This window comes from Rhinichthys klamathensis, unplaced genomic scaffold, assembly GCF_029890125.1.
Source record: "Rhinichthys klamathensis goyatoka isolate OS25496 unplaced genomic scaffold, OSU_Roscu_1.1 h1tg000121l_1, whole genome shotgun sequence".
NCBI lineage: Eukaryota > Metazoa > Chordata > Actinopteri > Cypriniformes > Leuciscidae > Rhinichthys > Rhinichthys klamathensis.
The window spans coordinates 4474963-4487362 of record NW_026606658.1 but is presented as its reverse complement, the minus strand read 5'-3'; the positions used below and the strand labels follow the sequence as shown (position 1 = coordinate 4487362).

Below are 12400 nucleotides of genomic sequence, written 5' to 3'. Positions count from 1 at the left end.
AGCGAGCGTCTGTAGCTGCCAGTCTGATCACGGCCATATTTGACTGGTTATATTGGGATAACAGTTCACAAAACAGCAATCATACTAAAGAACATTATTCATATCAACAGATTCATAATAAATGAGCTAGAAAGGGAGGAACACAAAACACAAAAACTGTCCAAAATCGATGGTTTCTGAAACTTGCCAAATAGACTACTATAGCCAGCCACTGTCAGCCACTGCACCTGTCAGTGGCTGACTGGCAGCTGCCAGTGGCAGACTGGCAGCTGCCAGCCAGCCACTGACAGGTCACATGACCTGCCAGTGGCGGCTCCTGCCAGCCAGTTGAAGATTGAACCCCCACTCTTAATTCGACTCGTCAGCCAATTCTAATTCTAAACAGCCGACCGAAAACACGGGAAACATTTATAAAAAAGCAATAAAATAGTTTCATTTCTTGAACATGATCTAAATTACTAAATTAATTAATCTCTTTTGCATAACACTGCTAGGGCTCAATGTCTGATTTTAGTTTTAGGTGTGGCTGGACAACCAATAAGGGGAAAAAACATGCATTGATTTTTAATATTGAATATTTAATTGAGTTCCCCAATGTGACATGTCCCCTAGGGTCTAGCCTACTTCATCAACCGTGTAGCAAGTTCACTTGTAAATCATGCGTCGTAAAAAAAAAAAAAAAAAAAAAAAAAAATTCGTTTGGGAACGCCCGTCCTCGGGAGCTCATGATCGAGAGCGCAATAGGCTTGTCGATCTGTGACATCACTGTATGAAACAGCCCACTGAAGGCTGGAGTTTAGATGATGCACAAAGAAACAAGTCACTTTTCCACGGTTCCCTTAAGTGACACGCGCTCAACCTGGAAGAAAAAAATCCCTTTATAATCTGACATAGCCTATACTGATTTGGATTCGCGAGTTTGGAGCTGTTGTTTTTTTCCTCGTGCTTACAGAAATTTATTGGATTTTAACTATGACCATCATTAATCCATATTGCACGTCGTTTCTCTCTTTTTCACTCGAATCGATGATGTCAATCTGATCCAAAATGAAGTTTGGGAAGAATATATGCATCCTAAACGTCGGTGGCACCAAGTATGCGTTCACAAGAGAAGTTATCAAGGATTTTCCCCTCCGAAGAGTGAGCAGACTCCACAGCTGCTCCTCTGAAAAGGAGGTCTTGGAGGTATGTGATGATTATGACCGAGAGAGGAACGAGTTTTTCTTCGACAGGCACTCTGAGGCGTTTGTCTTTATTATGCTTTATGTCCGATCTGGAAAGCTCAGGTTTGTCCCGCAGATGTGCGAGCTTTCCTTTTACAACGAGATGATCTACTGGGGTTTGGAGAGCTCGCATTTGGAGTTTTGTTGCCAGAGAAGACTGGAGGAAAGGATGTCCGACACATACACGTACGTTTCAGAGGAGGACATCAAGGCAGAGGTGGAGTCCAGGAGTGAGGAGGATCAGGTCACCAGGCTCGCCCCGGAGACAGGGAACGCGCGGTGGCTGGAGAGGATGAGGAGGACTTTTGAGGAGCCTGCTTCTTCTCTCGCTGCGCAGATCCTGGCATCAGTGTCAGTGATTTTTGTCATTATGTCTATGGTTATCCTCTGTGCGAGCACTCTGCCGGACTGGGATACAGCAAAAAACAATACAGTGGAAGAACACAGGTATATGCATGAATTCAACTTATGTGGTCTGTGGTATACGTACAAATTCATTAAAAATTAGGTATCTCTCACAGGACAGCTCAGTTTTATGAGCATGCCCACCTTCCATAGCTCCATATATAATTGAAGGAATCGTGCTCTTCTGCACACATAGGATCTCAGATGTATTTTGTGACGGTACAGGTTTGCCCCCCTGAACTTGGGCTACTTAGTCTGTCTGTTTGATTCTTACCATGTTTTGTATCCTATTCCTTTGCGAGCTCCATTCAGATCACCTTTTCCCCATTAAAAATGAAAGCAACACTGACATGAAAGTTAAACTGAAATCTTAATAAGTGCGTTGACAATTTTTCTGTTTACAGAAAATTAGGATGAATTTGGACTTTCAAATCATGTGACGTGATCAATCAATCAGGAGGACACTTTGAATAATAGGCTATAATGTATATATGCAGTAATATTTAAATGCAATTACCATTCTTTAAATATTATTGCTGATTTATTTCCTTTTTACATGTGGCCTAGTACAGGAAAATCAATATTAGCATCGGAAAACACAAAAACCACATTTCAGCATCATTCGCATGCTGATAATGCAGGCTTGAGGGCTGCGAAGTATTGCGATGGTGATATTTGTTTTCTAATTGACGTACTTTGATTGGCCAGTAGACGTCGCCAAAAATATCTGACGTCAGCATGAGCTCTGCAGGGGAGACCGGGGACTGTTGTAACACATTTCGTTTCAGCGTCTGTAACTGTTAGAGGTTTTTGCGTTATGTGTCTCAAACTTTTAATATACTATTCTCATATCTGTCTGCTACAAATTAAATTAGACGAGTCTATATATTCCCCAAACTGTGCAAAATAAATTAATGGCAAGTAGTACGTAGGCTACAATCTATCTCAGTACAGGAGCGAGTTGTAACACCAGTCGAAAACATGGAGATTTTATATTTGTCCATGCATTAAATTATTATGTTAATCATATAGTTATTTGTCCAAAATAGTAACTATGCAAAAACAACTCTAATAGACAGAGTGTTTGTGAATCATTCACTCAATATAAACACTCCCATTTTGTGTTTTCTTTGTAGTGTTACTAACCCTAATCTGCTCAGTTTGCGTGGATGTTATATAGCCTATCAAATTAAACAACAGAACCTAGTGATCATACACATTTTGACATTTAGCATCTACTAACATGATTACAAATCAAATTATAATCCAGATGAAAATTCGCCTATTTTATTACCTTAACATAGTTTTCTGACCCTTGGATCCATTATATTTTTTCTAAGAGAATTAAAACCTTTACTGTGACCTCAGGACAGTGGTGATTTCTTTTGAACTTGAACATATATTTGAATTTGAACCCCTTACCTTAATTGGTTAAACTGATGTTGTTATGACACACGTCATGTTCCAACATGCATGTCTTCCCTGCATTTAGACCGGCTGTAGAAATTATTAACATTAAATCTCTATATGCTATATTATGCATACATTTTATCATCATCCAATGAGAACATGACATCTTCCTGGTTCTTTCCATCAGAGATTAAAAATTCCAGTCATGTTTTCATATTCCCTGAATTGGGTCATATTGTCATTTTGGGTGAATTCCCTTGTCGCCGTCTCTCTCTCTCTCTCTCTCTCTTCTCTCTCTCTCTCTTCTCTCTCTCTCTCTGTCTGGAAGTATTTGTGAGTAGGGCATAAGGTTTTTTCTTTATGTATCCAGTGCAGTCTTGATTCCATTTCCCACAGTGGCCCCTGTTTGTCTCAGGGTTCAGGTATGTTCTCATATGTGTGTGACGAGCTGGAAATAAACCCAGTTTGGTTTTTCATGCATGCAGTCTTACAGTATTTTCAAAAATGTGGATATCATTCCCATGCTTTGTATTCATCTTTAAATGTCCGTTCATTCGTTGCCTGTAGAGGTCCAAATGTATAGTTTTTATGTTCATCATGCCTACTGAGGAATGATTATATGCACTTGCTGTTAACCTCTAGCATTTGTGGGCACATGTACATATATTATCACATCTTCCCTTATTTCACAGTATTCTTGGCCCTGTTTACATGCATTCATGTCCGAAACAGCTGTCCTCACTGTAATTCCAAGTCTATCACAGCTCTATAAATTTGCTTTGAACATTACAGTAAAACCATTCAGAGTGAAAGAGCAAATTCTGGAGCAAATTCTTTATATGCAGCCTTTCACAAATCAATTTCTTTGTTCAAATATTAAAAGGAGATTAAGTTGAATGTGCACTCACTCAAATATAAAAAAATCTATTTCTTTTTTTTTTTTTGTGGAGGGATTGTAAGTTCAAGGAATACTGAGCAAGCGTAACTTCCTGCCTTTCAGCTTCCATAGACACTGACACTGTCAACAAAACACTGGAGCTGTTTACACGATCTGAATGAGAGGACATTTTCCATAGAAAGCACATTGACCGCATGGCTGCATGGAATCTGATCTAAACACTTTGCATGACTTGTTTATTTAAAATAACAAAGCTGAAACTTATTTGAAGGATACTTAGCAACATTTTTAGTGGTTATAATTATTATTTTCACATTCACTGATAATATTCTTGCGAGTGTATTGTTGGTAGAGGAATATTCCAGGTTTGATACAAGTTAATCTGAATAAACAGCATTTGTGGCATAAGGTTGATACCACACAAAAATGTTTAGATTTGTCCCTTGTTATCTTAAAAAGAAAAAAAATCAAGGTTACAGTAAGAATCTTACAATGGAAGTGAATGGGCCCAATTTTTAAAGGAAGAAATGTGAAGCGTGATTATATAAAAGCACTTACATTAATTCTTCTATAAATTGTGTATTATTTGAGCTGTTATGTTGTAATTTTTATCGTTGGTTTAGGGTTTTACAGTTGCATTGAGAAAGTTGGATAAAATTGGATAGAACGTCACACGAAAAAGGTTATTTTTTTACTAAATGACTAAATGTAAAAAAAAAAAATACAAATTCGTGTTAAAATGCATATTGCTTGTTTTGTGGCTATCACTATTGAAACAGTGAGTATTTTAATGTTAACAGATTCAGATTGGTCCCATTTACTTCTATTGTAAGTGCCATACTGTTACCTAGAATTGTACATTTTTAAATAATTATAATTATATAGCGTTTTTAAAGCAATCTTTTCAAGGCGCTTACACAGAGAAAAATGAAACAAAAATAAACACACTCTTAGAAGAAATGTTCATCTTCGGAACACAAATGAAGATCTTTTTGAATAAATCTGAGAGCTTTCTGTCCCTCGATTGACAGCTACACCATTGAAACTTTGACGCTTCAAAAAGTTGATAAAGACATTGTAAAACGAATCCATATGAATTTAACGGTTTAGTCCAAATTTCCTGAAGAGACTCGATCGCTTTAAATGAATAGATTTAATTCAGAATTTTCAGAATTATTTTATTCACATTTTAACATTGATCAGTGACCATGAACAGAAGCTCAACCGAACCTGCTTGACGCGCGAGAACAAACCTCTTGCAGAAGCTCAAACGTGTTGCGTAACACGAGAATGAACCTCATTGGTTCTCGCACTTCAAGCAAACATGCTTGAGCTCCTGTTTACCACAACTGATGTGTGAGTTGATGAATGTTTATATGTGAATAAAAGCCTAAATTCAATCTGTTCATCATACAGTGTAAAGCGATCGAGTCTCTTCAGAAAAGTTTGTACTAAACCGCTCAATTCATATGGATGAGTTTTACAATCTCTTTATGACCTTTTTTTAAGCATCAAAGTGGTAGTTGCATAGACTATCAATGGAGGGACAGAAATCTCTCAAATTTCATCAAAAAGATCTTCATTTGTGTTCCGAAGATGAACGAAAGTCTGGGTTTAGAACGACATGAGGGATTTAGAGTTATTAATGACAGAATTTTCCTTTTTGGGTGAACTATCCCTTTAAAAGATTATGTCAGGCACTCCATATATAGAACCTTTTAGGTGTTTGCAAAAGGATTTAGTTATGGATTTGTTTTTAAAAAACTGAAACATGTTAAACATAAAAGTATTATGCAATAATTTTCTCCTTATATAGAACCTTTTTGGCATAAAGGGTTCTTTAAAATTGAGCCAAGAACCCTAAGGTTCTATTTAGAATCCCACTGAACCTTTTTTTTCCTAGAGTGAAGAGAGGAGGAACGAGTGGAAATAAATGTTTGTTTGTGTGGTAAAACAACATTATGCCACAAATGCTGTCACTTGAGCTTAACTTGCACTGAACCCAGAAACAAAAAAATGTAATCATATCCCCGTCATAACCTCTAACTTTCTCTTTGTGTTTTTCTTCCCATATCTCTTTCTCTCTATTCTCCCCATTTCACACAGGATTATCGAGGCGGTTTGCATCGGCTGGTTTACTGCCGAATGCATAGTGCGTTTCATTGTCTCACGGGACAAATGTGAGTTTGTGCGCCGCCCCCTTAATATTATTGACCTGCTGGCGATCACTCCTTACTATGTGTCTGTCGCTATGACAGCGCTGACTGGAGAAAACCCTCAGCTACAGCGAGCGGGAGTCACCCTGCGTGTATTACGAATGATGCGCGTCTTTTGGCTAATCAAGTTGGCGCGTCACTTCCTCGGGCTGCAGACGCTCGGACTGACGCTGCGCAGGTGCTACCGCGAGATGGTCATGCTGCTGGTGTTTGTCTGCGTCGCAATGGCGATATTCAGCGCCCTGGCACAGCTGTTGGAGCACGGCCTTGACCTGGAGACTAGCAATGAGGACTACGCCAGCATCCCGGCAGCCTGCTGGTGGGTTATTATCTCCATGACCACCGTCGGCTATGGAGACATGTATCCCATCACCATTCCGGGACGCGTGCTGGGTGGCGTGTGCGTTGTGAGTGGCATTGTGCTGCTGGCTCTGCCCATTACCTTTATCTACCACAGCTTTGTGCAGTGCTACCAAGAACTCAAATTCCGCTCAGCACGCTGCGTGCGAAGTCTCTCCTCCGAGTTTCTCAACTGACTGTCGCACAGTTCGTCATGAGATCCTCTGAAACCTGCTGGTCTTCAGCTTAGCAACATCACCTGCTCTTCTGTGCCTTTATTTTGTACCAAGATCTAAAATATAGCGCTATTCTGTTTGGGGAAAAAATCAGCGTTTAGACTCTCTATTATATCCAAATAATAACACAAGTACCTCTGTACTCAAGGACACACCGATGTTGACAATTACAGGCATCTGGAACCATTTCTGTCCATCCTGGGACTAACAGAACAGGACAAAAGAGACAAATCAAAGCTGGAAAGTGCACAATAAAGAATTACGATCCAAAGGAAATACATAAGCCAATGTTTGTGTTGTAACCCCCTTCCTGTGTGAACGAATAAACCCGATCCAACAGCATTTTTCAGTGTATAAAAAATGGACAACTGTGGCATTTGACGACTACAGATGGCCAGGCTGCCTGGAACGGGCATCTGGCGGGACCTTGTGTCCTGTCAGTGCTCCAGCCTAGAAGGAGCTTACACAAATTCTCATGTTTCCATGGAGAGGTCCCTCCGACTTGCTAAATCATTAATTCAGCTCCCAATAAAGTGGCAAAGCAAGGGAAACCAAAGTAAAAGGTTTTAGAGTGGCCACATAGAAGCGATACGGAAGCAAATACTGTGATTGTTTTGACACTGTTGAATGTGCAGTTTCAAATGAAGTTAAAGGTCTTACTCATAGAATGGTAGTTAACATTACTAAGCCACAAAAAAACAAACATCAGCTGTTCATCCAGACAGCGACAAGTCTGCAACCTGTCCATACACGACTGTGTGAATCAAGAGGCGTTAACTAAATTGATTAGCAAACACCTCACCCACACGCTCACCAGTAGGAGGGCTGTCACTCGCTTCCTTCTTCCTCTTTGAATACAAGCACAAAATCAAACCTCTTTTCCTCATTCAAGGGACTTTCTGAGTTTGTGTCTCCTGGAAAAAAAGATTTTGGGTTGTATTTAGTAAGATATGCAGCACATGATATGATTTATTGATGGGAATAGAGTCGATTTTATAAAAGTATTTCATTAAGCATCAAGAACAGTTTGGAAACATATTGACTATATAATACAGATTTGTTTTAGCTAAATTGATGATAATGTCAAAATTAAGATAGAGTGCATTGATTAATTCAGGTTATCCTATAATGACATCATTTGTCTTTAGCTTAAATCGTCATGTCAGTGTTGGGATCTTAATTGCAGAAACATTGCTTGGTTGACGTCACACCACACAATGTTTATTTTTGCATCTGTATGGAGACATGCCTTCATAGCTGTATCATTTTGTAGCTGTATTTGTGGCTATTTTAAAGGGTCATAATGATGCAAATGAAATCTTATGTAGCTCTATTCTGTAACCTAAAATGTATTCTATTTGGTAAAGACAAGATTATTTATGTCTGTGAAGAAAATAAAGAAATGTTTACTGATTCAAGCCTGATTGTTATAATACAAGAATGTGGAATGTGGCACAAATGTGAAATATGTTAAGCAAAGACAAAGTACCTCTGAATGTTTTAAATAGGATGACTGTGTCTATAGGTGCCAGTTTTTACTCCAGTGAATATTAGGGTGGCTTTATTTTTGAAAAGCAATTTCTGTACAGGCACACCTGTCAGGGTTATGTCTTGTTTTTTTCCTGTGTTTAAGTTTTAGGCCACATCCGAAATCGCATACACCTATATACCTATATAGTAACAGTATGACAAAAGAAGTATGTCTGAATTCACAGTAGCCCACTCATATAAGAGTAGGCAAAAAGTACCCAGGTGACCTACTACTTCCGGAGATTCTGAAGTGTGCATATGATGGACACCTTACTATCCCATCAGGCCACGGGAGAGGATTCATGAAGGGCAGTGAAGCGGCCTGGTGGCTACTGACACTGGTAGATGATAATGACAACATGGCAGTTTGTCCGAATTACATTCATTTAATACACATTCATTTATAGAATATGCTGTTTTAACAGTCGTGAAGTAATTACTTATTCAAAATAAGTAGGCCTACCCACACAAGAGAGTTTGCGATTTCGGATGCAGCCTTGGTTTTGCTCTGTTTGTTCCTTGTTCCCGCTTCTGTTACTCATTGTTTGATTAGTTATGTAGGCTATACGTTGTGTCTCATTTCATTGATTAGTATGATCTAATGATCTCCAAGTCCCCTGTGTTCTGTTCAGTTCTTGGTCCGTTCTCGTCTTATTATGTTTGGTTTTTCTCTGCCTATGGTTCTAGACAATGATTTCTGAGTATTTTGTTTTGTTTAATAAAGAGAAGATTGCTGCAATTAAATCCTGCGCTTTTATTTCATCCTGCTGCAACCAGACGTGACAACACCTTCGGCTATAATAAAACATTCGTGCACATTTCCACCATTATTCCTCAAGACAGAGATCACTGAACACATTATATGGAGCATAGGCGTAGGCCTAATTTACGGGTGGGACATGTCCCCACCACTTTTTCTCAGGGTTGATATTGTCCCCACCACTTTTTCTCAGGGTTGATATTGTCCCCACCACTTTTTCACAGGGTTGATATTGTCCCCACCACTTGCAGGGTTGATATTGTCCCCACCACTTGCAGGGTTGATATTGTCCCCACCACTTTTTGAAACATTTCGAGGCACAGACCTAATACAAATAAATAAAACATCTCCAGTTAACTAGCAGAGCATTTATATAGTTCGTTATAGAGACGATCTAGCGCTAAAATGTGTTGTTTTTTAAATCAAGTGCTCGTTGCCGCTGCTATTAGTGTCATGGATAAAGTGTTTTCTTATGGCTCGCACAGTCTTCACACGGACGGGCGCTTCAATCTATCAATCTATCACCAGACCACTAGGCCTACGGTACACAAGCATATTCCGCGGATCTATGCATTTATTCACGTGAAATATACTGACAATATTTATTATTGGTAGATCTCATTAAAAGACAATTTAAACCCAATGTAACGTTACTATTGAAATTGATTTCTAGACATCGTAATGTTATTTCTTTCCCTAAAATTGGTTAGGCCTAGCCTAGCCTATCTTATTTAGCATTGTAGCCTATTAGCAACCTCCTAGCAACAAAAAAATATATTAGGCTACAAGATGGGATTAATAAACTCAACATTATTTAGGGATGTGAAAATTGAGTATATGGCTATTAAGAAATAAAATTGAGTATGAAAGTATGGCTTTTAAAAATATAACAACTTTTAATTTAAGTTAATTTAAAGCAGTCTTCACATAAACCATTTATAACCAATTTTAGATTTAGCTGTGCCTTTGATATAGCAGTGCTCAACACTAAGGATTTTTCTAAATGATCAAATGGGTTTCAATTACTGTAATGTTGAAAGGCTATAATTACTTATTTCATCCCCAGAAATTGAGTAAAATCAATTTAATAGAGACATTAGTGGCAATATTGCTATTTGTGATACTGGCCTTCATTGATTGTAGCCTAATAATAATAATAATAATAATAAAATAGGCTACCATCTTAATGTAGTTAACATTAATTTGGAGATTCAGTGTGAAATTATGTATTAAAAATAAAATACATATTAAAAATTGTATTGTTAGGTGCGATCAATCGCGATTAATAACAGAAAGTTTCTTGATCGATTGACAGTTGATTGACAGCACTTGGGCTCAAAAGATAGCCTAATAGCCTTCTAAAACACAAAAACAGCCATACCAACAAATACAAAATTTGACACAGATGATTTAACAAAATATTATAATAAATTATATCTATCAACGAAATCAAACAAAATCCCAGCATTTTTTTCCCGACTTTTAACAGGTTTAGCTTTAATGACGTCATATTCGCGCGACACATCCTTACGCAATCGAAAAGCCGGTTGAGTTGCGCCATCCCATCCCGACGGTCACTCTCACCTCGTCCTCGCCGCTTACCACTAATTACCAAAATGTATTACAAATTTAGTGGGTTCACACAAAGACTAACGGGAGCGTTGCCAACCTCCGCCTACAACCCTCAGGTATGTGCGCGTTATTCCGTTTCTAAAAGGTTAATTCAGTGACCTTGATCTGCTGCTACTTGCTCCTTGTGAGCCATAGAATTGTTAAAACAGTCGTTAGATAGCCTACGTAAAATTCATGTCTCTAGTAGTATTGTAACCGAAAAGATTATACAGGCTAATTATCATTATTATGATTATCCACACCAAAATCTACTTACTGAATACAGTTACTTAGTTGAGCAACTTGAGCTAAGTTACATTTAACTACTACTATGACTTCCAAAATATGGTAGTAGTATTTGTATTTTTTTCAGACAGATGACCAATTTCAGCACTGGTTATAGAATCCTAAACTCATTTCACAACAAAAGGCAATAGTTAAGAGCAACATCGGATAGATAGATCAGCGGTTCTCCACCAGGCGCGGTCGAGGCCCACTAGGGGGATCTCAGAAAACTTTCAAGGGGGGCTCATGCTTTTAAGTAAAAAATAAAAAATAATTAAAGACTTGGAAAAGTCATGTAAATTAATAAAATATTCAAACAATACATTTATAAAGATTTTTATACATTTTATTTGTATATATTGTATCAAGTAGAAAATGTGAATTTAAAAAAAACAGGGGAGAGGTAAAAACATTTTGAGTAAAAATATTATATAGTCCTAGTGGAAAAAAAAAAATCAACTTAACCTGTCTGTAAACTTCCTTTAGGGCTTGAGGTCAAATATACCTTCTGAATCCCCTACAATCATCTTTGCCACACCAACTAAACTGGTGTCTGAGTCAGGTGCTGCAGTGGAGTATATGGGTGCCAACAAGGTTCAAGACCTCCAGAGGATATTTCAGGTGTGTATGTGATGTATTAAGCTATGTAGCTGAGTTAAAGGGATAGGAAAATTCTGTCATAATTTATTCCACCTCATGTATGCCTTTCTATCTTCTAATGAACATAAAATAAGACACTTTAAAGAATGTTGGTAACCAAACGGATTCGCTTCCTATTGACTTGACTTCCATTGTATGGACATTAAATACAGTGGCAGTCAATGAGAACTGAAACTCTTTAGTTACCAACATACTTCAAAAGATCATCTTTTGTGTTCATTTTTCAATTTTGGGTGGACTATCTCATTATTTAACAGGGGAAAAAAGAAGCATACATAATTCTTCCCTCTCCCGGTTTCTTCTTCAGGCCTCAGATGAGATTCCTGTCCATCTGAAGCGAGGTGTTCCAGACAGACTCTTGTACAGGACCACCATGGCTCTGACAGTCGGGGGAGCTCTCTACTGTCTTGTGGCTCTTTATATAGCAGCACAGCCCAAAAAGTGAACTGTACCCAGCTTCTTCTTTTCATCGACTCACATCATCAGTGATGAAATAACATTTGTGATCTGTATCTTTGTTCTACTTATCATTAATATAAGCAATATCCCTCCCAGCATCAATCACCATGAACAGACTCTCTGTCCTGAACAAAGCTTCTATTACACAATGCCATTTTACTTGTGTGTCCTGTATCAGTTCCTCTTACAAATGTGATGCTGTTAGTTGTGTTTAATAGAACAGCGGTTCTCAACCTTTGTAATTCCAAAGCGCCCGAAAATCAATATTTGATGCCCGCTCTGTGCTATTATTTGTTCTTTTGCTGAAATTACAACAAAAACAAACAAGCTTGTACAACAAGCATTTACACGACAGCGACGAACTAAAA

General features: G+C 38.2%; 2 protein-coding genes across 3 annotated transcripts; both read left to right on the top strand.

Annotated features, from left to right (window-relative positions):
- Window positions 1–788: 788 nt before the first annotated feature.
- On the top strand, window positions 789–6782 carry kcng3 (potassium voltage-gated channel, subfamily G, member 3). 2 transcript variants are annotated; one of them, XM_056255607.1, is made up of 3 exons: window positions 789–1670; window positions 6043–6116; window positions 6195–6782. In XM_056255607.1, the coding sequence occupies exons 1-3, from the start codon at window positions 1048–1050 to the stop codon at window positions 6686–6688; spliced, it is 1191 nt and encodes a 396-aa protein (XP_056111582.1). In that variant the 5' UTR covers window positions 789–1047; the 3' UTR covers window positions 6689–6782. The 2 variants fall into 2 exon arrangements, with proteins under 2 accessions (XP_056111582.1, XP_056111581.1); XM_056255606.1 differs by having other exon boundaries at window positions 6043–6782.
- A 3763-nt stretch (window positions 6783–10545) lies between these two features.
- Window positions 10546–12146, top strand: LOC130088690 (cytochrome c oxidase subunit 7A-related protein, mitochondrial). Its single transcript, XM_056255605.1, has 3 exons — window positions 10546–10705; window positions 11400–11534; window positions 11881–12146. The coding sequence occupies exons 1-3, from the start codon at window positions 10634–10636 to the stop codon at window positions 12016–12018; spliced, it is 345 nt and encodes a 114-aa protein (XP_056111580.1). The 5' UTR covers window positions 10546–10633; the 3' UTR covers window positions 12019–12146.
- The last annotated feature ends 254 nt before the right edge of the window (window positions 12147–12400 follow it).